Source organism: Pollicipes pollicipes, unplaced genomic scaffold (assembly GCF_011947565.3).
Source record: "Pollicipes pollicipes isolate AB1234 unplaced genomic scaffold, Ppol_2.1 Scaffold_4219;HRSCAF=4965_pilon_pilon_pilon, whole genome shotgun sequence".
In the NCBI taxonomy this organism is placed as follows: domain Eukaryota; kingdom Metazoa; phylum Arthropoda; class Thecostraca; order Pollicipedomorpha; family Pollicipedidae; genus Pollicipes; species Pollicipes pollicipes.
Genome location: NW_023596448.1, coordinates 26,948,707 through 26,975,467, shown reverse-complemented (window position 1 = coordinate 26,975,467; position 26,761 = coordinate 26,948,707). Strand labels below are relative to the sequence as shown.

Here is a 26,761-nt window from a genome sequence, read left to right as displayed (position 1 = left end):
TTGGGGCGGTCATTACGCGGTCTCGAGTGACGGCAGATTGCGCTTGTGACTTCGGGAAATGGGTGGGTCGCGAGGTATCCCGCCGCACTGCTGGCGCCTCGCAGTTCACGCCACCGAGCTCGGATATTTCGGGAACAAAAAGTAGCGCGGATGGTTCCTGCGTGGGTTCGGTGGGCCGGGCAGGGTTGTCTCTCTAGCCCACTTATCGGCGGGCCTGCTTTGGATTCACGTCCTTCACCTATCATCATGAGTTACATTATCAGACAGATACAGATGAGAAATGTCGGGGTGTCGTCGGGTTTTCATAGCTAGTTTCACTGCCGAATGATTTATATTTGTGATATAAGACCGTCTAACCCTGTCATTGGAAAGCGCTTGTTAACTGCCACCATTCCGGTTATAAACCTGAAATGAATTGTAATTATGGAAACGACACAGACGTGTCATCTCTATCCCAGCCCAACTTTTATACAACTGAAACCTATACAGCCACCCAAAAAGCAACACTTGGGCAATAGCATCGAACTGAGGCGGTAGTCTGTATACAAACCATTCACATGCGTTTTATTGGCTCGCCCAAAACAGAGACAAGTAACACAACTCACACGACGCCATACGATTCATTCATTGGCTTTCCCAAATACGAATAGTAACCGTATTGGCCAAACTCTTGTAACTACATCGTGCCACACCGCGCTCGCAGCGAAACACGCGGCAACGGAAAAGCAATCAACACTAATGCCTGGTCTCTTCCTGGAATGCACACCTCTCGACTTCCATGCGTTATCGTCACTTCCAAACGCTTGGTTTAATGCCTGACGGTCATTGGGTCCGTCACCGCACAGCCACAATTTCCGGCCCGACTCAAATGTGGCGCAGCGGTGTCGTTTCTCGGCACGGGTCGGACGTCCCGCTGTTTTGACGGCTTCCTTGTACAATCACCTCGCGTTCGACCTCCTGACCCGGCCGGCCGCGGGGCACGAGCTGGCGGCGCTGTCTGCCGCGGGGCACGACCTCCTGACCCGGCCGGCCGCGGGGCATGACCTCACGAGGCGGCTTGCCAGTGGCCGCCGCCCGACACGCCCCGCCGGAAGTCAGGCCGAGCCTCCTCCAGCTGCTCCTCCGGGGTCGGGGTGAACTGATCAAGAAACCTGGCGGTCCAGATCAGATGTAATACGGGCAGAGCTGGGATAACGCGGGATAGCGCAGCCAGAAAATTGATCACTTTTGAATGGGAACCGCACAGAACAGCAAAAACAAGCGTCGCCGGCATGTTTTTTGTCCATGGCTTTGCCTTATTTTCGGCACAAAAAACAAACTGGAAAACGAGCCATAATAACACTACGCCAGAAGCGAAGAAACACAAGAAAACTGGGAGGCAGGTTGTTCAGTGCATTTGCGAGGAACGTTATTCATATAGATGAGACAGTAGTAACAGCCTCATTCATCGGAGAAAAACCAGGCGAATGGAATTACACATGAATTGATATTTCGGCAACATGCCTTTATCGGAACGTTAGCAAAAGCGAATTAAAAATGACCTGCCGATGATCCTACTCGATTTTTGAGTTTTTTTGGGGGGAAACAGAAAGCCACAGTTTTATAGGACAGCAACATCCAGGGGACTAAACAAGGAGCGATTGCCAGCCATTGCCACGATACAGCGCATATCTAAAGATTAGAATATGCGAAGATACATGTACATGCAAACGAATTCAAGCAAATAGGCATCACGCATCACGCCTCATTTAAACATGCAAGCGAGCTGAGGTAAACAGGCATCGCACATCACGCGTCAATTATACATGCAAACGATTTCAATTGAACAGGCATCGCACATCACGCATGAGGCATCACTTACACATGTTAACGGTTTTAAGGTAGCACGCAACACGTATATAACATGACGTATATAACGTTCGTATAATCGGCCATGATGATTACATTACTGCACGTTAATATTTGATCGCCAACTTTTTATAAGAATAGATTCACTTATTTTCCTGTCTGGGTGGTCCTATGTTCTGTAGATGACTTTAAGCTCTAAAAGGGGCATAGGATCCATACTTCCCTTAATTTCAGCCTGAGCCTGTTTTACCAAAATAATGGTCAACGAAAGAAGTGTTCCCTGTTTTATTTTTAACGTCTCGCAGGCGTTCATTATATCTCAAATGAAAGGCGCGTGTGGACTCCTCAACACAGACTATGTCCGTCCCAAGTTTTTCGCACGGTCTACACTTGATTTCATAAACCACATTTTTGCGTGCAAACCCCTTAAAACCCAGACTCGCATAAATGATATCTACTGCCGCCGGGGCACTCAGGCCTTGAGATGGCGGATTTCACCAGATACTTTTTTAGCTTATTGTCGTTCTTTTAAGCTATATGCGCGCGCTGTTTTGATTTTTTAACGACGCGTTTTATTTTCTGGAGAAAGGGCTCATCTATGTAAGGTAACGTTAAGAATCTTGAGGTGTTAACCTCTGACAAGCAGCGGGTACGCTGTGCCCCATCAATCCCCCTCCCCCTGTTGCTACGTCTACGATCTTGACATAATTTCCCCGAGATGGCTTATTACTACTAAGACGAACCAAACAGAAGTCACTCAAGTTAGCTAGCGGTGCTTTGCCTTTTTTGACCATTTCTGAAGCTCAGACATAATGCTGTTGTACTGTTAAGACCCTCAAGAATGCAGGCAATAAATACATCTTGCTTACTAGAAGCAGGATGCATTTATAGCGTAGATAAATAACGTACCACTAGAACACAGTCACCATGCCAGCAAACATAGTGCTTTCAAAGCATAATGCACGTTATCACGCCGCAGAATGGCACACACTACAGCTCACGAGAATGGCTTGGATGCTCCTTTGAGTTCGCATATGACGTTTGTGAGCGCCATGATGTAGTTCCGGGCCAGGGTCAGGGTGTCGATCTTCGACAGTCTCCGCTCGGCACCGCGGACCGGAGGTATCACCTCCCGAAGGCTCTGGAGCACGCATTTGCAAACACACACTGACCCCGAATTTGGCAAACATGGAACAGATGACATTTCCAGCAGCCATAAGATGCCAATGCGGCGAGAACCCTCAATGAACACTACGGAACCATCACGAAAAACGGGTGGGCGCAGGAACGCGATAGGAAATGCACGTAATCTACGTGATATATACACGAAATCATCTGTCCGACAGTCCAGCCAACAGATGAATTTGAGGTGCTTGACTACATAAACAGCTGCTTGCTAATCAAATACGCAAATGATCTCACAAACATCCTTGACGCGGCCGCGTTACTTGCCACGGCCAATCAACGTCCCGTATTCAAGAGCGAATCCTCACCACGAATGCGTCGTTGAGTCCATGCATGCGCATTCGTTCCCGCTCGTTGCTCTCCAAGCGCCTCGAGGTCCTGCCCTGCGGGGTCCGACCGTTCCAACGACGAGGGGAGGACAGTGGCGCCATCCTCGACGCCGCGCCTGCCCTCTGTTGACGGCGGTGCAAGCTGTAGTCGCTGCAGGTGCTGCCATCTGAGTCTCCCACGTTCGGGGAGTACGCACGGCCTGGTGAACAACGCGACGTCAGGATGAGCCCTACAATACTATGGGGATTATGTACACATACTGAACAAGGTGGGCTGTGTGCATAAACACTTTTTGAATGACCTTTGACAGACTTCGCCATGGAGTACACAGGTAACAGGTTTCGAAATTTAATTTAAAGACTCGTGGTTAGTCGAGGCATGTTTTCCGGCTTGGCTGGACAGCAGTTTCTGCTGTTCATACATGCTTGAGAGGTTTTAGACTGCAATAAGCATCAAAGAACTTTGAAGGTTATTCAAACGATCAGGAGGGCCTCGTTCCATTGTGTCGTTCACACGTGGGCTATCTTTTACGCGATGCGCCGGGTTTCGAAGTGGCATGGATTCGATTCGCCCAAATTACGATTGGCTTGTTAAAACACGTTCGGGTGGGGATAGGCTGGTCAAGTTGAGCCCCGTGGATTTTTCCAGAATGGTTTCCGAACTGTGCGACGTTATTACGCCAAATATTGAAAAGTTGTAAAGAACTGAATAGGGAATCTTTTGGTATACAAATTCAAATGAGACTTGTAAGGTCGCTGACCTATGACAGGTCAGTCAGGTCATGGCCGTCAGCGAGGGCCATTTCTAGGAAATCGTTTAGCGTAATGCAATAATGAGCTGTTAGCGTAGCCATTAATGTCTGAGATGGTTTCTTAGGTGATAAACCATTTGAATTTAGAATTGCAATAAATCCCACTGGCATAGGTTCGCTATGGGGATTAGAACGAGGTGGAAACTAGCTTACTTTCTACTGGAGAAGTAAATCTGATGGGGTGGTTTCTGGTGCTCATTTCGAATTAAGGAATGATAGGGATCGCAACAGACATGCTTCATGAGTTTTTTTTAGGTCAGAGAAGGTCACTGATCTAAAATGACCAGAGCCAACATTTTGTTTTTAGGCAGATACCATCCAATGTTATCCCTGACGCCTATTCTTATGGCAAAATGGGAGCAGCCTCTGAGGTATTTTGTTACCTTGACTTAACAAAAATCGTAAGAGGCCACTGACCTCATTTACCTTTCGATTAGAACAGGTATCTAGCTTCACGTTGGTTGTATGAGATGTCTTGAGTTCTTGTGGGCCTTTGGACATCAACCGTGAGTTTGGTCCTGTTTGGCATTATCCTTTTCCAAGGTCATGATCTAGGATTATCAAATTGGGACGTAAGCTTATTCATGTGCAGTTAAATGCACCCTGTGAAATTGGTGTTTCTGCTATCTAAGCTTTTGAGATGTCAGGTGAGGTCAAATTGACCCCCCCCCCTTCCAGCGAAGCGAAGGGTATTCCGCGGGCCACTTGGATGCGTGTTAAGACAGACGCCAAGCACCGTTGAAGCCTGCTGTACATGTATATAATGATGCCAATCGTGGAAAACATACTATGCGGATGGATTATAGATTCGACACAACCAATATAAAACAATACACTGTAGCTCGGTCGCATCCTAGTAGCTATCACACAAGACTAACTTCGCTAGTCGTCTCAAACAACTAACCTTGGTAACTTTTTTAGTAGGTACTACTCTACCGGACTGGCAGAGCTTAGCATCAAGCGGCAAGGATGCATAGTCTTACCACTGCGTCATAGTCCCTACCCGCCGCAAGAGCCCGAATCGTGCCCACTACGTGACATCCTTGCTCGGCACCTGCGTTAATGAAGGGTACCACAGCAGCATCGACACACCACAGGTAATACGGATGGGGAAATATCGCCAAAATCCTTTTTCGGATATTCCAACAGTATGCATATGATTTTGGTGAAACGAGATGTGATAGTAAACGTGAAAAAGAAGCCTGAAATCATCAACGTCCCTTCCAAATGTTGAAATGTGGTGGTGCTAATGTTTGCCGACATCCTCATTCTTACTCGGGCCTTTTGCATCAATCTCTCAGGCACACCAGAAGAGGTAAACCAAGCTCAACAAAATCCAAAACTGCAGCCAAAAAAACAAGTCCCAAAAAGAAGTGGGAGCTGCATGGTATGCACTAGGCAGTTTGAATGACGGACACTTCGAGCGCGCGCGCTTTTAAATCAGCCTTAAAAGCACGTGGGTCGGAAAGTACCCAGGTCTGCCCATGTATCGATTCAATGAAGAAAATAAATTGGAAAAAAATGGGCTGTTTCCAATTATCAACTGAAAGGGTGCAATTTACATGCATTAATTAGTTTGTAATTAAGCCTGCCCGGTGACTGCTATGGCAGTCTGCAGCAACATCATGCTTCCAGGAACACAGGGACGTGCGCTGTCTAGTTTTCCCGTTAAAGAGACGTGCGCTGCCTACTTTTTCCCTACAAAGGCGTGCGCTGACCATTTTTCCCCTACAGAGGCGTGCGCTGACAGTTTTCCACTACAGAGACGATATTTTTCTATTTTTTTCGTTGTTGAAAAACCTGAACCCAATTTCACTAGTTTTCCCCCACAGAGATTGTGCTGTCTAGTTTTCCCCTAGAGAGACTGTGCTGTTTAGTTTTCTCCTTCAGAGACTGTACTGTCTAGTTTTTTCCTACAAAGGCGTGACCCGATTCGCTTTCAATAAACGCATGCCACTTGTCGACAATATTACGCCAACTTTTCCTGCATCTGCACTTCCAACCTACACTTTTGTGGTTTATGCTTACACTTCGGTTCTGTAGTTTTTGCCTGCATTATGGTTCTATATGCATGAACTACATGTCTGTAGTTTCTACTGGAACTACGGTTCTGTAGATCTGTTTTGTCTGAACTATAGTTTCGTAATTGCACCGTTGGCGCAATTGTGTCATTCAGTTAGAAAGCTTGTTGGGGGAAAAGGTCGCTTAAAAACCTATATCTACCCAGAGCAGCAAAATGGTGTGTTGTACGGTGAAGGACAGGCCCGCCACCTAGCGGCGGTAGTGTAAAGCTGATCGGTTCCGGCATAATTCATCAGAAGCAAAGCAGATGGGTACAATTGCATTCCATTCAACAGGCCAACATGCTGCAAACCCCAGATATCGATGGCGGTAAGCCAAAATTCCTTCAGCTCCCGCTAAGCTTATCAGGACCACAGAGGTGTACTTAACGCGTGTTTAGCGCACATGCCTGGTTCATTATCGGCATCATTGCAGCTCATGAGCGATAGAGGATATCAAAACACATTTTATATCGGCTCATTTACACATGAAGCGAGCTCTTTAACGTTAAGTCCCGGTATTTTTATTGAAGGGATTTAAGGGCTCAGCGCCCACGCTAAGCCATGCTTGTTGCGTGAGCCATGACCAGCCATCCGACCGTGGAAAACGGGTCAACAGCAGAATTTTGCGGCAAAAGCTTAGCGTGCTGCATGCTGGGTACGATCCGTTCTGCACTCTGACGTCACGCGACCTTTAGTGCGGCCGCTGTCGCCTACCGCAAGCCATCCCAGTCAGGGGCAAATGGCGAGCGCCCAAACACACCCCGACACGGGTAGGTGAATTAGAAGGCATGAGCTCCAACTAACTGAAGGAGGGGCATCGTCATCATGGGAGGGAGGGGCATCGTCATCATGGCATACATACGGAGGGGCAACGTCATCATGGCACGGTCTGAACTAAAAAACAGCTCGGAACCCTTCCGGGTATTGTCAACAAAATTACGTCTTTACAAAGCGGTCTAATGTTATCTGCAATTTGCTCTCCGAACAACTTGACAGGATCCAGCTTGGCTCCTTTTTCACTATCTGCACCAGTCCGAAGGATAAAGTCTCTCAACCACCTTTGACACATCTCATTTGTTAGGGTAAGTAACTTTCAAAATTCGCCATCCAGTCGCCTTCCGTCCTCTTACAACTTTCGGAGCTTACTGTTCACACTTCCGTCACTTTCTGAACTTATATGCAGCCTTAAACCTTTTCCTGTAAGCCCCATGCACCTGACAAACCACTAGTCCCTAATATAGGTCCACAGCGATCCTGCACTGAACATGAAGTGGCGGTGTGCAATAACTTAGCTACTATGCAATGTGTGTGTGTGTGTGTGTGTGTGTGGTGTGTGTGTGTGTGTGTGTGTGTGTGTGTGTGTGTGTGTGTTGTGTTGTGTGTGTGGTGTGTGTGTGTGTGTGTGTGTGTTGTGTGTGTGTGTGTGTGTGTGTGTGGTGTGTGTGTGTGTGGTTGTGTGTGTGTGTGTGTGTGTGTGTGTGTGTGTGTGGTGTGTGTGTGTGTGTGTGTGTGTGTGTGTGGTGTGTGTGTGTGTTTGTGTGTGTGTGTGTGTGTGGTGTGTGTGTGTGTGTGTGGTGTGTGTGTGTGTGTGTTGGTGTGGTGTGTGTGTGTGTGGTGTGTGTGTGGTGTGTGTGTGTGTGTGTGTGTGGTGTGTGTGGTGTGTGTGGGTGTGTGTGTGGTGTGTGTGTGTGTGTGTGTGGTGTGTGTGTGTGTGTGTGTGTGTGTGTGTGTGTGTGTGTGTGTGTGTGTGTGTGTGTGTGTGTGTGGTGTGTGTTGTGGTGTGTGTGGTGTGTGTGTGTGTGTGTGTGTGTGTGTGTGGTGTGTGGTGTGTGTGTGTGTGTGTGTGTGTGTGTGTGTGGTGGTGTGTGTGTGTGTGTGTGTGTGTGTGTGTGTGCGCGTCGATATTGTACAGTGATTAACGCATGCGTAGAAGCACGATGCTTCATTTTATGCCCGAAGTTTTCTTGTCACTATGTTTCCAATTGCTTGCCACTATACCTACACACAATGAACAGCAATCGATCGAAGGTTTTGCCATCTATCTCGGGACTCAATCTGATACGGTGCCGGTCTGCCTCACCAAATTCAGCTGATTCCACTTCATTCGACATCGTCGCGCAGCTCTAAAAAAAATCTGAATGGTTTCATGGGTGAATTTGGGTTCAGAGCACCTGCTAAGCATAGCTTGTTGCATATGTCCTGAACCCATCACCCAAGTCGTACCGTCCAGTTCAACGGATAATTTTTGCTTCCGCCCTTGCGCCAGACAGGAATGTGGAGTGCTTTACGTGCCGCGCAATGCTGAGACACTGCGGCCCCGGGCCTGGGTTGACCCTCGTTGGCCAGTTGCCAGCTGATGTTTCCATTTCAGTCGGGCCAAACAATACGCCTGCTATGGGACTCGAACCCAGCGCCGCTGGATTACGAGCGCAGCATTTTCCCCTAGACCGCGGAGGCGGCAAAAGCTTGGCAGAAACTTCAGAATAAATTTTTGTCTAGGGAACTTGCAACCACAGGTCTATTATCAACCTTATCAGTTGCCAAATAAGGCTTCCGAGGGTATGGAGCCTAAAGATAATGCCAAAAGACAATGCTGAGATAAACAGAGGTGCCTGCTTTGTTTCCGAGCAGTGACACATGAAGTGGAATGCTGCTTTCTTTTTATCATGTGATAATCATCTGACGACGGCGGCGCTCATGACGATGGTGGCGCTTTTCCGTTACAGCTGATGCCAAGTCAGCATCACATGCGAGGCATCAGATCTCAACAGTCTTAGTTGCATCCTCTGCAGCCCCCACCACGGCGAAAACGGCTTGCTCATCCAGGACGTGTCCAAAAGAACGTCATGCTGTTCACCCGCATAACACTTAAGTGTAAGTTTTAAGAGACCATATCGCCCTCTGCGACACGAGATCGCGGCGCTGCCAAGATGGCACGGCTCATTTGATTCACTTTTTCAACATTTCGAAGTACGTTTTACGAGCCCATCTCGCCCTCCGCGGCACGAGAGCGCGGCGCTGTCAAGATGACACGGCTCATTTGATTCACTTTTTCCACACTGACGCGTCTCGGATCTCCAGGCATGTTACATCATTTTGGGGTCCCAACCACTAGCGTTAAGATGACCACAAGACCCCGTTGTGTAACGTCTGTGAATTACAGGGACATCAGCTGTAACTCAGATTCCCTATCTATCAGTGAGACGAATAGACGGCCTGGGCAGCGCGGGCGAACGGGCCGATAACGGGTGTGAAAGTCATCAGCTGTTATGGTGCCGGTGGCAGAAGCCAAAGTCGTGAGGCGCCAAATGGCTGGTTCCCTCGCGTTTACAGATAAGTTAAACGCGAGCTTTTTAAATCAGACATGAGCAGCAGTCTCATGCCTCTAAGTGCTTTCGAACATTGACACTCGAACTATAGTCCATAGTTCAAGCCAGACGCACCCGGCCTGTGGTCTTACTCGTCATCAGAGGGCGACCGTACACGTTCAGAGCGTACGCTCAGCTGCGGTTTCTTACATCAGTGGCGTCCACATTCACACCAGAGCTGGGCTTGGAGAGCTCGGGAAGCCCGGTCGACAGGTACCCCGACATTGTACCCGTACCGGCGACCCGACTGTACATCCAGTGCTGTGATGGCTCGACAGTGTCATGCTGAAATGAGCGCGCTTTGACCTTTGCTGGATTTTTCTTTCCGGTTCCGTCCACATTTGGAGCGCCCGTGAGATTAACGTGCAACGTAAATATCTCACGCAGCGCACGCTGATCTTTTATAAAATATATCAACAAATCGTTCTTAAATGAGCATCTGGCCACAGTCACAACATCAATTGTATCAAACGGATAGCTGCTGCTGATCCCTTCCCGTCGGCGCACTTGAGGGCATGACTGCATCTGCCTCGAATGGGTGTTACCCGAATTTCAGCAGCACTCTAGTCTCCTTTGAAAGCTCAGTAACAGCTGCGTGTAGAGCGGCGACCTGGTTCCCTCTATCTTGAGATCTACACGTTTCGTTGTCCTTGTTTATGACCGTTGCTTGAAGCAATGCTACAAACCAATGCAGCAACGTCACGTCCAACGGCAGTGATGTAGCCGGGACTTCGCTCGGAAGGCGACGGGAAAGGGTTCTGTCAGTCATGGGGACCCACTTTGTCACTACAGGGGCCTTACTTCCAGAATTCTAGTGACGTTTCTGGGCTTGAGGTTCGATTTTGATTTCTTGGACACAGTTTTCATGTCTAAAAATCCCGCAGTGTCTTCAAGTGTCAAAAGCTTCTGGGGCCTCCGAGAGCCCCCGCCACCTGAAAGGCACTTGGGCTTCCTAGGGATGACCCCAAAATACTCCCTTTGGGTACACCACTGTTATCGGCATGCTGCACTTAGTGGCCTTTTGTATGGTTTTCCCAGCAATGAATGTTTTGCCTCTCTTTGTCGGCATCTATCAGCGTCCAGAATCGCTTTGTGCCCCCAAGCGGTAAGCTCACTTTCTTGCTGGTCTCAAGACATGAGCCTCATACCGAGCCCATACCGCTCCTCGCTGGCTGGCTAAATGCCCTGAAAGACTTCACTAATGCTTTCATCATCGCGGGCAAACTGATGATAACGAGCGCTGCTCCGTCCCGATCTCTCCATCAGCAATCACACGCACGCGCGTATTTGGCCTCTCGTTCCCCAGTCAGCCAGTGCCGCTCCCCGGCTTTCGCCGCGCGTTCCAACATGCCCGTCTGCCAGAGGCGGTCCATGGTGCCGGCAAAAACGTGACATGACCTTGCTTGACCGGGCGGGACGGGTCAATTCATGTCACCTAAACGGTAAACGGTACGGTTAAAGCCGAAGATCGCGTACAGGAATGTCCAAACAGCTCGAGCATGTTGGAGCGTGCTGGGGTAACGCTTGTTACCCTAGCACGCCAGGTGTGCGATCAGGGGGAGCTTCCACGTCAAACGCGGAGGAATGCGGCGGGGATGGGAAGCTCTGCGTTGGCCCAGCTGACATGTAACCGCCACCAGATCAGACGGGATGTTAGGCTGCTGCTTCAGAGCTTTGGGTGCCTCCAAAGGACTCGCTTTCAAGTAGCATGCTCAATTTACCATGTTAACAACAGTGACCGCTTGTAAGTGTCAATGTCAACGTGTTTTCTTTGCGCCGGGCAAGGGCATGCTAATCCGCTATGCTTACAAGATAAAGATTTCTTGATCCGAACGTACGACATTTAGGGCGATATAACTTTATCAGCGAATGACAGCTCACCACCGGGAATCTTTGCCTGTCATATATGTATACAGGCACGCAATAGCTAATCGTCCGGGAAAGGTGACATCTTTTAAAAAAAACCTGTAGCTATCGTGTCTACGCTACCCAGGCTAGGACATGCCGCGGCACAATGTTTTTCCATGCGAACAGACAGGTTTGTTTGCTATTATCCTACGGACCAATGCTGCACCTGCCCGACCATGGCATTGACCTTGTAACCTGGATGACCGCGAGTCCTCTTCTACACGTAAAATAAGAATGTTGACTCGCGTACCGTATAAACAGACTACATGATGTATAGCCGGTTTGCGTTGAACGACCGCATTGTGAATTGCACTCGAGCTTGCGCCTGGGAGGGCTGATCTGCTCACAGTGAGAGATGGACTTTTTGTGTGACTCAGTGAGAGCTTCCCTCAAAATTCTGAGGGAGAGACACATTGAGGTTTTAAGTCGATTCTTATGCCCCGACGTCATAGGCACCATGCTAACCTTTCGCAACATTGGACAGAGACCCGGCGGGAAGCTCTATCCCCTTCAAAACATATGAAAAGTTCCATACATGCTCACGTCAGTGTCTATCCGACCTCGGCTGTAATGAACAGACATAAAAGGGAAGTGGAAAGACGAGAGACAGGGCAGGATGACGTCATCATTAACGGCCGGCCGTCGTATAAGGCCGCGATCTGGACCGTCTCCAGGTGCCGCAGGCGGCGGCGGCGGCCGTACCCAGTCTCCCCCTGGCGGCCAGGCGCCGCTCGGCGCTGGCGTCGTCAAACGCCGCCGTCACGTCGTGCTGCGCGTGCCAGAGCTGGGCGGGGCCGGCGGCAGCTCCCCCCTCGTCCGTCGCCGTCCGCCGCATCTGTCGGCAGAGCAGAGCTGTGCGCGTGTCTGCTCCCACACAGGGCTTGGTGACGAGTGCCCGCGCCGAGTACCTGCGAACGAACACAGCGTTAACAGAGGGCAGACACGCCGGGTCTCATTACGGACAGTAGTCTGAGCACCGTGCTTAGATCATGGCGTTACCCGAAATACGCTGGCATTTGCTATACGGCCTATTGCGTGCAAAAAATGCAGCAATCCTCACCGGGCTCCACGCTCATGAGTGCGCTGAAAGCATTGACAGAACTTACTGATTCCCTCGACATCGCGATCCGCTGAAGTCTGACAGCCACTTCAGCGTTATCGCAGCCGCGGATTTGCTGGCCACGGGTCAGAACTGACGAAAAGCATGCAAGTTTAAAGCGCCCGCCAACGGCTATTTGCGTGAGGCTCCGGCTCGCAAGCGCTCGGCGACTCCCAGGTCCCTCTGTCGCAAAGTGCACGGTTTTTACGTCTTGTGACGCGTTTCTCACATCAGGCCATCGCGTGCATTAAGTACTCGTCCATGCTCCTTCCTATCCTAAGGCCCGATGTGTAATATGATATGTAACATGTAATATGTAATGTAATGTAGGCCGATACTGTAAGGCCTGTGCCGGGCGTTCCCCGCGCCATGACTCGCCAGCTCCCGATGGCACAGTCGGCCGTCAAATCGGCGCCCCTAGAAACGAAGGTCACAGCAGGCCCGGCCGTCCGACCGCACGTGTGGGCGCGGCGTCCGCCACCGCCGGCCGCGCAGCTGTGGCGGCCGGGACGACCCGACCGCATAGCTCAGCAGATTAGGCACAGGCCGGGGTCGAGCCGGGGTCGGGCCGGGGTCGGGGCCGGGTCGACGGGCCGCCCGGTCTGCTGCGGGAGTTGGGTGGGAAGGGGGGGAGAGGGAGGGGGGGGGGCAGGTTTGGGCGGGACCGTTGCCGGCTGTTTGGTGGTGCGGACCCGGACTATGCTGAAGCGTGTCCCTGACTGGTGGTAACGCGCGACCCTGACTCCGGTGGTGTCGCGTGTCCCAGACTCCGGTGATGACGCGTGTCTTGACTCTGGTGGTGAAGCGTGCCCCTGACTCCGGTGGCAACGCGCGTCCCTGACTGGTGGTAACGCGCGTCCCTGACTCCGGTGGTGTAGACACCCAGGGGCGTCGGAACCAGGGTAGGGGGCAGGGGTGCTGAGGCCCCCGACTTTCTGAAAACGTAGGATGGGGGCATGGGCGTTGACCGGAATGAAAAAATGGAAAAGCGTTATCAACTCGCACAACTTGGGAGGACCTCCGTTGTCCCCCTAAAGACATCGGGCTACGGTGATGTGGACACCGGACTTATATATTATATTATATTATATTATACGTGATATGTTATATATTATTTTTTCTCTCTCTCTCTCTCTCTCTCTCTCTCTCTCTCTCTCTCCCTCTCTCTCTCTCTCTCTATAGGTATATATATATATGTATATATATATATATATATATATATATATATATATATATATATATATATATATATATATATATATATATATATAGGTATATATATATATCACCGAAGATGAGATAAGATCTCGAAACGTTAGAATGGAAGGAGTGATGAATATATGAGTAATTTTGTGCGAACCATCTTTAATCTAAGCGATGACGCAAAGTCAAAGGCCCGGAAACTAGAACGATGCATCAAAAAGCTCGTTAATGCTGAGTCAGCAGTTATTTTTAATCAAACATGTATCAAAGAAAGAATTCTGCCAAAATATTCCAACATAAAGCTACATAACCAGGCAGTTAAGAAAGAGGGTTTTACCAAAAGGTATAGAGAACGACTTGTGAATCACCAACTGCAGCAAAAGAAGACGGCCTGTGAAATCCTGAAGAAAAAGAGGAAAGTTTTAGAACAAGAGCTACAGGTACGTTGCCCTGAACATGAACTTAAACAAAAAGTACCTGACGAACTCGACGTGATTGAATGTGACACTAGACGTCTTACTAGAAGCAGAATCGTGAAAAAGCTCTCAAGGCTCCATGGTGGACATATAGTATTACCGGAAACTGCCGACGGTTACATCAATTTATCTCAACATGATCTTACTGAGGAACAAAAAGAGGTGCTTAATCTTGGACTTAATTGCCATGTGTTGTCGAAATATGACAAACTTAAGAAGAAAGTAGAACTAGAAATTCTTTACCAGGATATCTTGAATTTGGAAAAAGAGAACAAGGTTACCGTGGACAAGGATCTAAAAAAACAGCTTACCAGGAGAGAGCACGAAAAAGCGTGGAAATGATAGAAGCAAGATATTCACGCAAGAACTCAGGACGGCGGCAAGGGAACTTCGAGAAAAAGACGACATCATCATTCGGCGAGCGGACAAATCATCACTCTACGTAATACTTGACAAAAAGGAATATCATATGAAACTAAACTGCATCTTGAACGACGACAAGAAGTTCCGGCACATCACAAAAGATCCAACAGACAAACTCAAGACCAAGCTTAACAAACTAATCACTGCTGCCAATGCCGCTGTTGATGGCATACACTTTTCCAAGATAACGGGTGAATTTGCGCCTGGCTATGCTTATGGGTCTGTGAAAACTCACAAAAACGGCAACCCCCTTCGTCCAATAATCTCACAGATCCCTTCACCAACCTATAGAATTGCAAAACGTCTTAATGGTCTTCTGTCCCCATATCTTCCCATGTCTTACAGCTTGTCATCAACGGATGAGTTTATTGATATAGTGCGATCTCGTCAACCTAAGGGCCTACTAGCCTCTCTAGATGTTGAAAATCTATTTACAAACGTGCCTATTGAAAGAACCATATCCATCATCCTTGACCGCGTCTGCAATCATCCTGAAATTCCTCCTCTCAAAATATCAGGGCGCCTCCTTGAACAATTACTAAAAGCCTGCACGTTGGAAGTTCCTTTCCGCGGGCCTGATGGCCGAATGTATTGCCAAATTGAGGGTGTTGCGATGGGCTCACCTCTAGGACCCCTATTCGTTAATTTCTTTATGGGACACGTAGAAACCGACATACTACAAAATGACGACATAAGACCGGACATTTGCTGCCGCTACGTAGACGATATGTTTGTAGAAGTTAGGGACATTGACCAACTAGGACATCTCAAAAACACCTTTGAAGAACGGTCTGGCTTAAAATTCACAACAGAGCAAAGTGTGCAAAACGTAATACCCTTTCTTGACGTAGCTGTTGATGGACAAGGACAACAATTCAAAACAACTGTATACCGAAAACAGACTAACAACGGACGGTGCTTAAATGCTGACAGTGAGTGTCCTCGACGCTACAAAATTAGCGTCATAAGGTCCTTTCTTCAACGAGCATTTAAGCACTGCTCTGATTGGACAGGACTACATTCAGAATTGACACGAATCAAACAGATCCTGGTGAACAACGGTTTTTCAAATTCTGACATTGAAAACGAGACACAACGACATATGACAAGACACTTTGACAGCAAACCAAGGCAAGACATCCAACCGACCGTCAAACTGTACTATCAAAATCAAATGACATCTGCTCACAAACAGGATGAAAAAGCTTTATGGGAAATTATCTCTCAACATGCTAAAGGCAAAAACGACCACAAAATAGACATTGTCATTTACTATTGTAATAAGAAGATATCGAACTTTCTTATGAGAAACAGCCCAGACAAACACGACAAACTGAAACGCACCAATGTAGTGCATCGATTCCAATGCAACATCGAAGGCTGCAAGCTTCGTCCCACACACTACATTGGTGTGACCACAACGACACTCTCACGACGCCTGACAATGCACTTACGTGACGGGGCACCCCTGGACCACATGCGACAGGAACACGACATAACATTGACACGACAACAACTGACAGACAACACTGACATTTTACGGACGTGCAGTGACAGAAGACGCCTTCAAATTTGGGAAAGCATATTCATTAACGAACTCTCTCCGGCCTCAAACAGTCAGACAAATTCTTGCAGAACTCTTGAGCTACTAGGTGGTGGGCGGTGAGGACTTCCGATGTGATTGTGACAATAGTGTTCCCATTGTGTCTTTGTGATGTTCCCATTATGAGTGTTTCTTACATGTATGAAGATGAAAATAGCAGTCCGTCTTACTTCAATTAGTTGTGCTTCACTTACGGTCTCCGTACTAAAAGATGTTTTCCAACAGTAGTGCACAATTTTTTTCATCCTTTAAAACTCAAAACTTATTTCTTGTGCAATTTAGTCTTCTCCGAAGATGAGATAAGATCTCGAAACGTTAGAATGGAAGGAGTGATGAATATATGAGTAATTTTGTGCGAACCATCTTTAATCTAAGCGATGACGCAAAGTCAAAGGCCCGGAAACTAGAACGATGCATCAAAAAGCTCGTTAATGCTGAGTCAGCAGTTATTTTTAATCAAACATGTATCAAAGAAAGAATTCTGCCAAAATATTCCAACATATATATATATATATATATATATATATATATATATATATATATATATGTATATATATATATATATATATATATATATATATATATATATATATACACGGAATGCGCGATACCATCACATGCTGTGGTGGAGCAGCCAATGGCTGTCGGAATGGAAAACCTATAATGTGGAGACAACGGACCACAGACTGACGGTACCAGAGCAGACTGCACGGTAACACAGGCCCCAGACTGTGGCGATATGAGCCCCAGACTAGTCATGCAGAGCATAGACAGTGATGATGTAGACGGCCGCCAGACTAACGATTCCAATGGACCCTGCCTGATGCGATACATTCCACTGCAATGATGGTGAAAATTCATACCCGGCGCTGGCATGTCGCGAGCACGGTAATGCCTCCAAGACCATTGTAAATTGACTGGTGGGCTGTCCAGCAGGACCCTATATTGTCACTGCCCACGCCAAGTAGCACCCAGCCAGGTGGAGCGGTGCACGGGCTGCGATGACGCACGCCATTTGCCCCCGAAGGTAGCGTGCAATTGGACAGGCCGTCAACAATGGGCAGCAGTCAGTCAAACAACGGCCGGAATGTCGGCGTTCACCGACCTCCCACCGCTCGCACGGGTCCCCGGTCCTGCCACACGGTCGCGGTCCCTCCACAGCGTCCCCGGCGCCCGCCGCGCAGGTAGCCGTGCGGCGGCGCGCCGGAACCTCAGCCCACGGCCGTGAACACCGGCGGCAGCCGCCCCAGTGTGGTGAGCCGACTCCCACGCGTCTCGTGCTTGGCGGACCGAGACGGGGTGGAGCGGCGCTGCGGGGTGTGTCGGCGCCGCCGGGGTGCTGGTGTACAGAGGATGCGTGGGAGCCAGTCCAGGGACAGTTGTGCAGTGGTAGCGTTGCCCCACTCAGGCACTTGCACTAGAGGCTTCTGCGGACATGTTTTCCTGTGCCTAATCCACCCGCTACCCATGATGCTTCATCCATACTAACCCGCTACCCATTTCTGGTTAGTTGAGCCCATCTGTCACTCACCTGTGTCATTTTTTCTCTAAAATTGCATTCTTGTTATTAATGGAAGAGCCTCACAAAAGCATTGCACCCCGACTTCCTCCTTTTGAGCTCATATTTGTTGACGTGAAAGTAATAAAGCACATATTATCGAAAAGAAACACAAACCGTTACATTGTGTAGTACTTTGTAAAGCGGGTATTCGACATTTCATTAGCATCTTACCAACACCCACACCCGTAGCCGTAATTTTCCAGAACTCTGCGAAGCCAACCCATCCCGTTACCCATTCTGTATGGGTACCCGTGGGTTTACCCGATCCGTGACATCCTCCTCGTGACGTCCGTGACGTGCACCTCGTGACATCCGTGGTGACGATAGCGAAAGACGTACGAGTGCGAAAAAACGCCGCGATTCCGCCGGCTGAATCTGATGGAGTGTTAATTGGTGCAAAGAACGTGGCTATTTGTTCATATTCGGCATCAGCTTTCGGCAGGTAAAGATTGTGTAACAACACGTTCAACGGGTAACATTAATTGGAAGGAGCAAAAGGGTTTGCCAAGAATTGGGAGACTTACGGCTTTACGACTTTGAGTCGTTTCTCTCCATACCCCGCCGTAACTTAGTGCGCTAAATCTTTCCAAAAGTGGGGGTGGGGGGGGGGGGGTTCGACCTGCCCAAAGCACCCCATGAAACAATATTTCCCGCGGCTATGAAAGCCTTGAATCGATTTTGTGGAAATGGCGTGGGCAAAGACTGCAGGACACTTCCAGTAAAACATGATGGAACCCTTGGCTGCATATCTTTCGGCACAAAGTGTGCCAAAAATCACGTCGCTCTAAACGTACGAAGTTTGTCGCCCCTGACCGGCTTTAAATTGCATTGCAAACCAGCAAGTGGGATATAAAAACCTTCGTGTTTTGCCGTAAACAATTTCCAGACCACATAACACCAGATCATTTACAGCGCAACAATCTTTCACAAAAGTCAAGCAATGCTTTAATCGCGCCAGAAATGTCTCAGAATTGTTTTTGAAATGCATGAAGAGCTTGCACGCCCTTCCTAGAATGGAATATACTGCATAATGAGGCAAAAACGTCTAAAAAACACCACGCTGATACGGAAGTTGGAGGAGCTGCCGTTTTCGACGGTGTATTTCTGTGTGCACGAGGGCACAAGTGGCCGGCGGCAGACACCTGGTCCTCCACTGACGGCTCCGAGGTGTCTGGCGCGGCTCAGCTGGCCCCGTCAACACTAGCGGCCGGGGAGAGCTGGCGTTACAGCTGCTGCGTCAACCACCCGGCACGGGCGGATCCAGGGCGGCCGGCCGGGGGAGCGAAACAACGAACAGCGACCGATGCCTGTCGAGTCGACGACGACTGTGTCGGTCATTAGCGCCTCCCTCCGCTTGCCCGTTCCTGTGCGAGCCGGGCGAGCAAAAATTCTTTGTGATGGGAAGTGAGCCCTGGTCACTCGATCGTCAAGCCTCCATTACGAGATGCGCTGGTTTTGGACCATGGCAGGGGAGAAGATCATGATGATGATGTCGGAGATAAATTTGGAAATTTGAGAGTGAATTTATCGGCACTGGCTCCCCCGACAACATACTCTGGGATCGCCTCTGGACGCGCAGAAGTTTCGGAAATGGCTATTTACGATTTGTTCAGGGCGCCTGTCAACAGTGAAAAGTCATTTGTTCATCAGGCGTTCACCTGAGTAAGCGATCCGCTTTTGCGATGGTGCGCCACTGTGACTGAGGGCATGACAAGCGAAATCTGACGACAAAACGCGCCGGACCCTTCCGAAGTGTCCCAAATCCTTGACACTGCCAACGGCGTAATACGCGCAAAACACGGCAATTCAACTCATGAATGACAAGGCCATAACGGCGACAATACGAGTCAGCCTTGAGAATTACACCCGGCGCCCAAACGAGCGTGATATCTCCCGTTCACAGTTAGGCGGCTTACACTATCTGATGAGAAGCTTCTGCAGCATGCCACCTGTCCCCAATCTCTCTTGCGGGCTATCTGCCAAACTTGTTGATTCGCCCAGGCTAAATTGCGACGGCCGACAGAACGCCAAAGCTCCCGCCAATCTGGCAACAGTTGATATTTTAATTGGGCAAGATCATAATTGTGTACGCTTTTTCAACGGAATCCCATAATTTCTGTTCAGACCTTCTGTCTGCTGAGTTCGTCAGAATGACGTCTAAAACACCGTTTGCAAACTAACATGTCGACGGGTCGTGTGAGCGGAGCCGCTTGTGTCTAGTAGTCTTCAACAAAAACCGTACGCGAGGCATCGCGCGACCAAGCTAAAAAATTCAGTGCGCAGCAAATGGAATCTTAAGAATTTAAATCTTGCTTTTTATTTAGCCGGCAACAAACGCTCATTACAAACTGAGGTCTCCTTAGGCGTCGTCATACTGAGCACACAACACTCTGCGCGCTGGCTGAATCTTAACGCTTACCATTTTCGATTAACTAATTGAGTCACTGTGATTGCCGAACAGATCCCCTGACAGCCCACACTAATGGTCGAGATAAGCATAGCATAACGATTCCCTCCCCCCCCCCCCCCCCCCCCCCACCCCCTCTCTGGGTCCGGGTACATGTTTGAGTCAGAGAGTGCCAAGGAAGCCTTGAGAAAACGTAACCGACGGAAAAGCCGAGGTTGGCGTTGCCATGGTAACGTTGCCAGTTGCAGGGTTTGCAAAAGGCTACGTCTGGCCTGAACTTTTAGCAACGGGCTTAACGGGACGCCAGTCTGCATGCTCAGGGGATTTAAAGTCAGTGCATGGAGTTCCACGCCATTTTTCTTTTCACTCGCGGACACGGACAAAAGTCGAGCGGCCTTGTCCCTGAAGGGATGCGTCATGAGATGTGAAGACGGTGGGTAATGAATGGCTGAATAAATAAACACGGTTACGAGCGATGAAGCAGGCTGACAAGTTTTAAAGTCAACTAACCGGAGATTTGCATAGGGCCAACGGCCCACCTCGGCTGGAGCATTCTTGACGAACTCGTACCTCTGCAGTTAGCCATAGTTCCCTTTCAGATGTTTCCGCAACCAGGAACACAGTTTATCAAACGCTGTGGCGCAATATTTTGAAGACGCGACTTTTCAAGCTGATTTCTTTTAGGCATCTCCGTGGACTAGTGAAAGTTAGACAGAGGCGTTATGGCTGAATGGTTAGCACATTTGGTTCCCGCGTGGGGGCCCGGCTTTGAAACCTGGTAGACCATAGCACCTGACCACTTATATAACCTACACCGTCGCTGGCACCCCGTGACGTAATAGCTGGATGGTTAGCACCTTCGGCCACCACGTGGGGCCCGGGTTCGAATCCCGGTCCCTGCACACCAACACGACCTGTGCGGTCGCCGACACTCGACGACGGTGTGGTGGGCGGTGCCCGACGACGCGCGTCACGCTACCTTTCACAAAAAAGACTGCGGGCAACGCCGCTGAGCTCGTTATCCTGCGGCACTGGGAACGAGTGCTCGAGCGGTGCATTGTTCGGCCTGAGTGACACAAAAAGGTCTGCTGGCAACTGGCCAACGAGGGTCAACCCAGGCCTGGGGTGGCCGTGCCCCAGGATTGTGCGACATATGAAGTCTCTGCGGTACTGTGTGATGAAGGGATGGAGGCCAAAGTAGTGTGGTCGACAGGACTTAAGAGCTTGTTTAGTGGGTTCTGGGTTTACGTAACAAGCTATGCTTAGTTGGTAATTTTAACCACACACCACTTATGCAAGCCATTTGGATCAATTCAAAAGGCTGTTTGGTCGGTGGTATACTTCAACGCTGAAGTGTTACCACTTTTACACTCTCCATTGAATTGACATGAGCAACATGCAGTCTTCAAGACACTTAAAAGTTTGGGAAAGCTTTCACCGTGTCGACCAGGCGTTATGGCGGCGTGAGGCTGATAAGTACCGAAGGAGGAGAAAACAGACGACCATACTGGAACGGACGTGGGCTGACTGCGTGGCTTTCCTGTCGCGCGCAAAAACGGATCCACCCGTTTTGAGACATTTCTAAGGATCGGTGTAAGATGTCAGAAGCCAGCGCCGATGGAGACGGTGAACTAACTGCACACTGTAGGCCAACCCGCGCCCGAGTGGCCGGTCGAATGCGACGCGCTTGGGGGGGGGGGGGGGGAGGAATTCGTCACCACCGCTTGATATATCAAAAAGCTAGAGAGCTACAGACACCAAATTCACAAGGTAGGTAGCGACCTATGTGAACCCAGCCGCGGCGAGTTTTTAAATGCTGTGTTGTGACCTTCATGTGAAACGAGATAAGACAGGGTGGAATTGACCTTGTCTTTCATAATATAGACAGCCTTGAGGGGTGAATCTCAGACTCGTTGTACAAATGTGCACAAACTCCTGACGCAAACTGTTTCAACAATACTAACCTTTAACGACTACTGAGCTCTAGAGACAGTGCCAAAGGTGATGAGAGTTCACTTCGGCTGACAATTTCGGTGAAGGAAGGTAATCTTAATTAATTTCTATCATGGTAAGGGGCTGTAGTCGGTTTTACCCCCCAAAAAAACTGCAAAAACTATGCCGACTAATCACGGTAATATACATACATACATACATATATATATATATATATATATATATATATATATATATATATATATATATATATAAAGGAATATACGTATACACATATAGATGCATATATGTATATATATATATATATATATATATATATATATATATATATATATATATATATATATGACAAATCACATTAATTCAAAGCTCCTACTTATGCATCTCTTGCTAGTAAAAGAGGCGTAGCCCCTCATATCTAATCGTTTCGTCGCTCTTTTCCAAAAAAAAGCAATCAGCGTGATCCATTCGCATACTTCTCTTCCAATTGTTTTTGACACTGTCCATGCATTTACTGAACTCTGAAATGAATGGTAGGCAACAAAATACATTTTTTGTCATCCGCAGGTACGCATAAAAATCATGTAAAATTATCTAATTTAGACTCCTAAAATTGCTCATTGGCAGAAGTGCTCCGTTTCCCTATCCTGATGTAGTCAATGACAAAAATGATTGTAAAAGTTCTATTGCTTGGTATCCACAAGTGTGGATACCAAGCTATCAAATTACTAGCAATTTATATCATATGGATAAATTATCCAATTTTCGAACATAACTTAAGCGCTGACGATGCACTGAAGTATTTTAGGATGTTTTTAGGTAGTTCTTAGGTTTTAAAGCTTGTAGGTGAAATTTCTTAAATGCATACCAGATCAGAGCTCTTGAACAGAATTCAATAATGAGGGGATATGTGGAAGCCTGATTTGCTAAAATAGCGAAATGTCGCCGACAATAGTGGATTTGTTGTGTTCTTTTCTTTGCTGATGTCAAACAAAAACACTGGCTGATGGTTAGCCTCCTCATGGCAAGCGGGCAGTCAGTGCTTGTTGGATCCCAAAACTCGGTTTCAAGGGCTATGGAAAGCAAAAATACGAGTAATTAATGTAAGGATGTTCAGCGGTAATCATGTCCATTCAGCTTAGAACGTGAACGGGAGAGACCACAACGCCTGCAGGTGAATTCAGGTAGAGAATCACCGCCCTGTGTCTCCGACACAGAGGCCGTCCACTCCTGAACCACAATAGAAATGACAGCCAGATGGAGCGTTAATGTTACATAATGAAGAGACCACGACATCCCAACTTACCTGTCACGGACTTTTGCAGTTCTAGGACGGCAGCGGTGCTCCCAATCCGCCTCGATCCCCGCAACGACGCCCCGTTTTCGCACCGGCGGTCGTCAAGCGACTGCACGTGGCAGCGTGCCGCGCCAGCGGCCGGCCCAACCAGCTCTGAGACCGGCTGGGCGGCGCACGTGGCTGAGCCGGGCCGAGCGGCGGGAGGACGGAAAGGGAGGGGCATGGGGAGGGCGTGGAGCGGCTCACTCCGCGGAAAGGCGGCACACTAGGCGTTGCTGTCTACCGCAGGAGTTGTCCGGAAGAAGGCGAGGTGCTGGGGAGACTCCCATCCCCCTCTCTCTTTATGGATATATATATATATATATATATATATATATATATATATATATATATATATATATACATTCTGGCATTATTCATCTCTTCCTCACACCCACCCTCTTTCTCTATACCTGCTTTTCTCAATAAGAAAACCACTAACAATTGGGGTGTGGGGATAGGTTGGGATACGCACTCCCCTTCCTTTCATGGACCAAGAAAAACTGCCGTGGGCGAGGTGACCGTGGGAGAAAACAGATATATTAAAGGCGTACAATGCTTTTGGCATTGTCAACCTTCTGTGGCGAATGCGGCTTCAATTGGTCATCCACAAATACGCCAGATGGCAGCACGCGCGGTGGGACCAGCCAGGTGGCAGCACGCGTGGTGGGACCAGCCAGGTGGTAGCACGCGTGGTGGGACCAGCTAGATGGCAGCACGCGTGGTGGGACCAGCCAGGTGGCAGCACGCGTGGTGGGACCAGCCAGGTGGCAGCACAACAGCATGCATTATTTGTGGTGTGAACCACTGCCACATTGCCTTTGCCATTAACGCGCCAACACTGCAGTGCTGCTGAGCCAAGTATTAGACATAGAGCCTGATTCTGTTCATACATTCAGAGTGAAAAAAGCGTTGAAAGGTGACGTAATGCTCGTATGTCATAGGCATACTTATACCGACACTGCAGTATCATACGTTGTATCGTAGCTACACCTGTGCTAGCAACTAAAGCTGCCAAAACCTCTCTGTCACTCTCCCCAGTCGGTGTTTTGAGCTTCCTCGGTGATCAGGAAGGTGACAGGGACTCGGCGCAGCCTCTGCTGACACGCTCCAGGCGCACTTGACTGCACCGGTGGGCGGACAAGCGACCGCTCGGCGCGTCTGCACGCGGCGCTGAGCACTTCTTGTTTGTTGCACTAAATGCTGATTCTCAGCTGCGTAAGCTGTTCAGTGCATTTGCGAGGAACATAATGCATATAGATGAAACAGTAGTAATAGGCTTATTCCTTGTCGAAAACAGGAAATTGGAGATAAAGATGCGCTGATTTTTGACCACATGCCTTTATCAAAGCGAATAGCGATAGTGAATTTACTACTGCTGTTTGCCATTGCTTTTTAATTCTACCATATTTATTGCTACTTACTGCCATAATTTGTGCAACTTATCATTGCTATCACCCTTACTGCTGCTTTTATTTACTGCTGCTCTTTGTTTTGATAAAGGCATAGTGCCGAAACATAAACTAATCTACGTCTCCATTCTCCTGGCTTTTCTACGACGAATAAGGCTATTACTGCCACCTTATCTAGAAGACCGATTCTCGCTTGACAATCCCGCGCACCATGGTGTCGAATCGAGTGACATCTCCCTCCTCAACAAAGCGCATCACCGTCATCATTTTAAGGGTAAAGGACAGGTTCTCTTCCTCGAGGGGAATGCCGTCTATAGTAGCGTTGGCGACTATTATGCAATGCTCACGTGAAACATTGCCTGCGTGGCCACAGGCGTCGGACTTTTGACAGCACCCAAACTGTCTCGATGAAAATGAGCACTTTGTCAAGTTTTTTGTTCGTTGGTTTGTCTGTTTGTCTGCAACTCGGCGGCACAGTTAACCATTCTTATTATTAAGGTATCTCGCATCGTATTCTTACACCTTGGTTGGCACAAATGTGCTATTTATGTTAGCAACATAGAGACAGAAGCTTTCTGTGAGGTGATGCCTTGGGATGCACGCGGTGTATTGCGTGCTTCCTTTAAATAGCGATTATTATTGATATTCTGCCAGTTTCAGACACCTGTGTCGAGGACCTACCCAATGTCTATGGCAACAGCCCCTGCGATCCCTTTCAATGCGCGCTTAACGCCCTCTGCAATGACGTCAAGACGGTGAACACATCTATAGAGGCGTTCATTGTGCATTCACATATGAGCCGTTAACACAGCGATGCAGTAATCAGTTGAGCGTACAGGCTGACGACGTCACAGGCCAGACTGTTCATTCACTCATGTAAAAGCCACGGTTATCAGCGTCGCCCCATCACAGCGGCGAAGGAGCTCACGGCGGCTTCCTGCCGCTGAGATCGCGCCCAGACCTCCCAGCCAGGAGCCGGCCGCCTCAGCCCCTCGGCTACCTACCCCCTGATCACCTCCCGGCCAGGAGCCGGCCGCCTCAGCCACTCGGCTACCTACCCCTGATCACGCCGGGGTCCGGGTGGCCTGATGACCTGGGTGGCGGCGTGATATCGATCTCCGGCGCCGCTGCCTGGACGACGGCCCGCCGACGGCGATCGATACCCGGCACCCACGCATCGGGGCGGCGCGGCCGACTCCGAAGTGTGCCCCTCCCCCGCCCGCCTCTTCCGGCTCTGCTGGATTAGCCCGCGGGCCGCGGAAGGTAATTGCAGATAGGTGGGAGTGTTTTGCGGAGCTTGGAGGCCTTGGGGAGGGTTTGAACGGTTCACCGGAAACCGGACTCACGATGTGCGAACTGGGGTGTGAACCCGCTGGTTTCAGGAATGGCGTGTCATTAGCAGTGGTATGCTCACTCGTGGTGTATGCGCGGCGATGTCTGAGACATACACCTACACACGAACACGCACACATACGTGGACAGAGCGAGAGATAGATTGCCTTTTCAACAGTTTTGGTAGTCATGTGGTGATGTATCGATCAATCTGCATTTTACGTACCAGTAAAGGTAGAAGGCACACGCATAACTTTAAAACTTCGGACATGCCTTCCCCATCCCCAGAAATGAATAGACCTCTGATCAGTTATAATAGATTTAACATGCGTCCGGGTGGCCGGCTGAATACCTTTCGCTCAGGTGGGTTTCGGGGGTCAACTTGACTCCCCTGAGATCTCAAAAAGTAAGGGAGCTAGAGACACCAAATTCACAGAGCGTGT

The 26,761-nt window shown here is 49.0% G+C and overlaps 1 protein-coding gene across 1 annotated transcript; it reads right to left on the bottom strand.

Moving 5' to 3' along the window:
• Positions 1-352: 352 nt before the first annotated feature.
• Positions 353-23,628, bottom strand: LOC119096094 (class A basic helix-loop-helix protein 15). Its single transcript, XM_037218950.1, has 5 exons — positions 23,545-23,628; positions 12,216-12,421; positions 3,342-3,562; positions 2,850-2,989; positions 353-1,151 (listed from the first exon to the last, which is right to left on the bottom strand). The coding sequence occupies exons 2-5, from the start codon at positions 12,346-12,348 to the stop codon at positions 1,046-1,048; spliced, it is 600 nt and encodes a 199-aa protein (XP_037074845.1). The 5' UTR covers positions 12,349-12,421; positions 23,545-23,628; the 3' UTR covers positions 353-1,045.
• Positions 23,629-26,761: the final 3,133 nt, after the last annotated feature.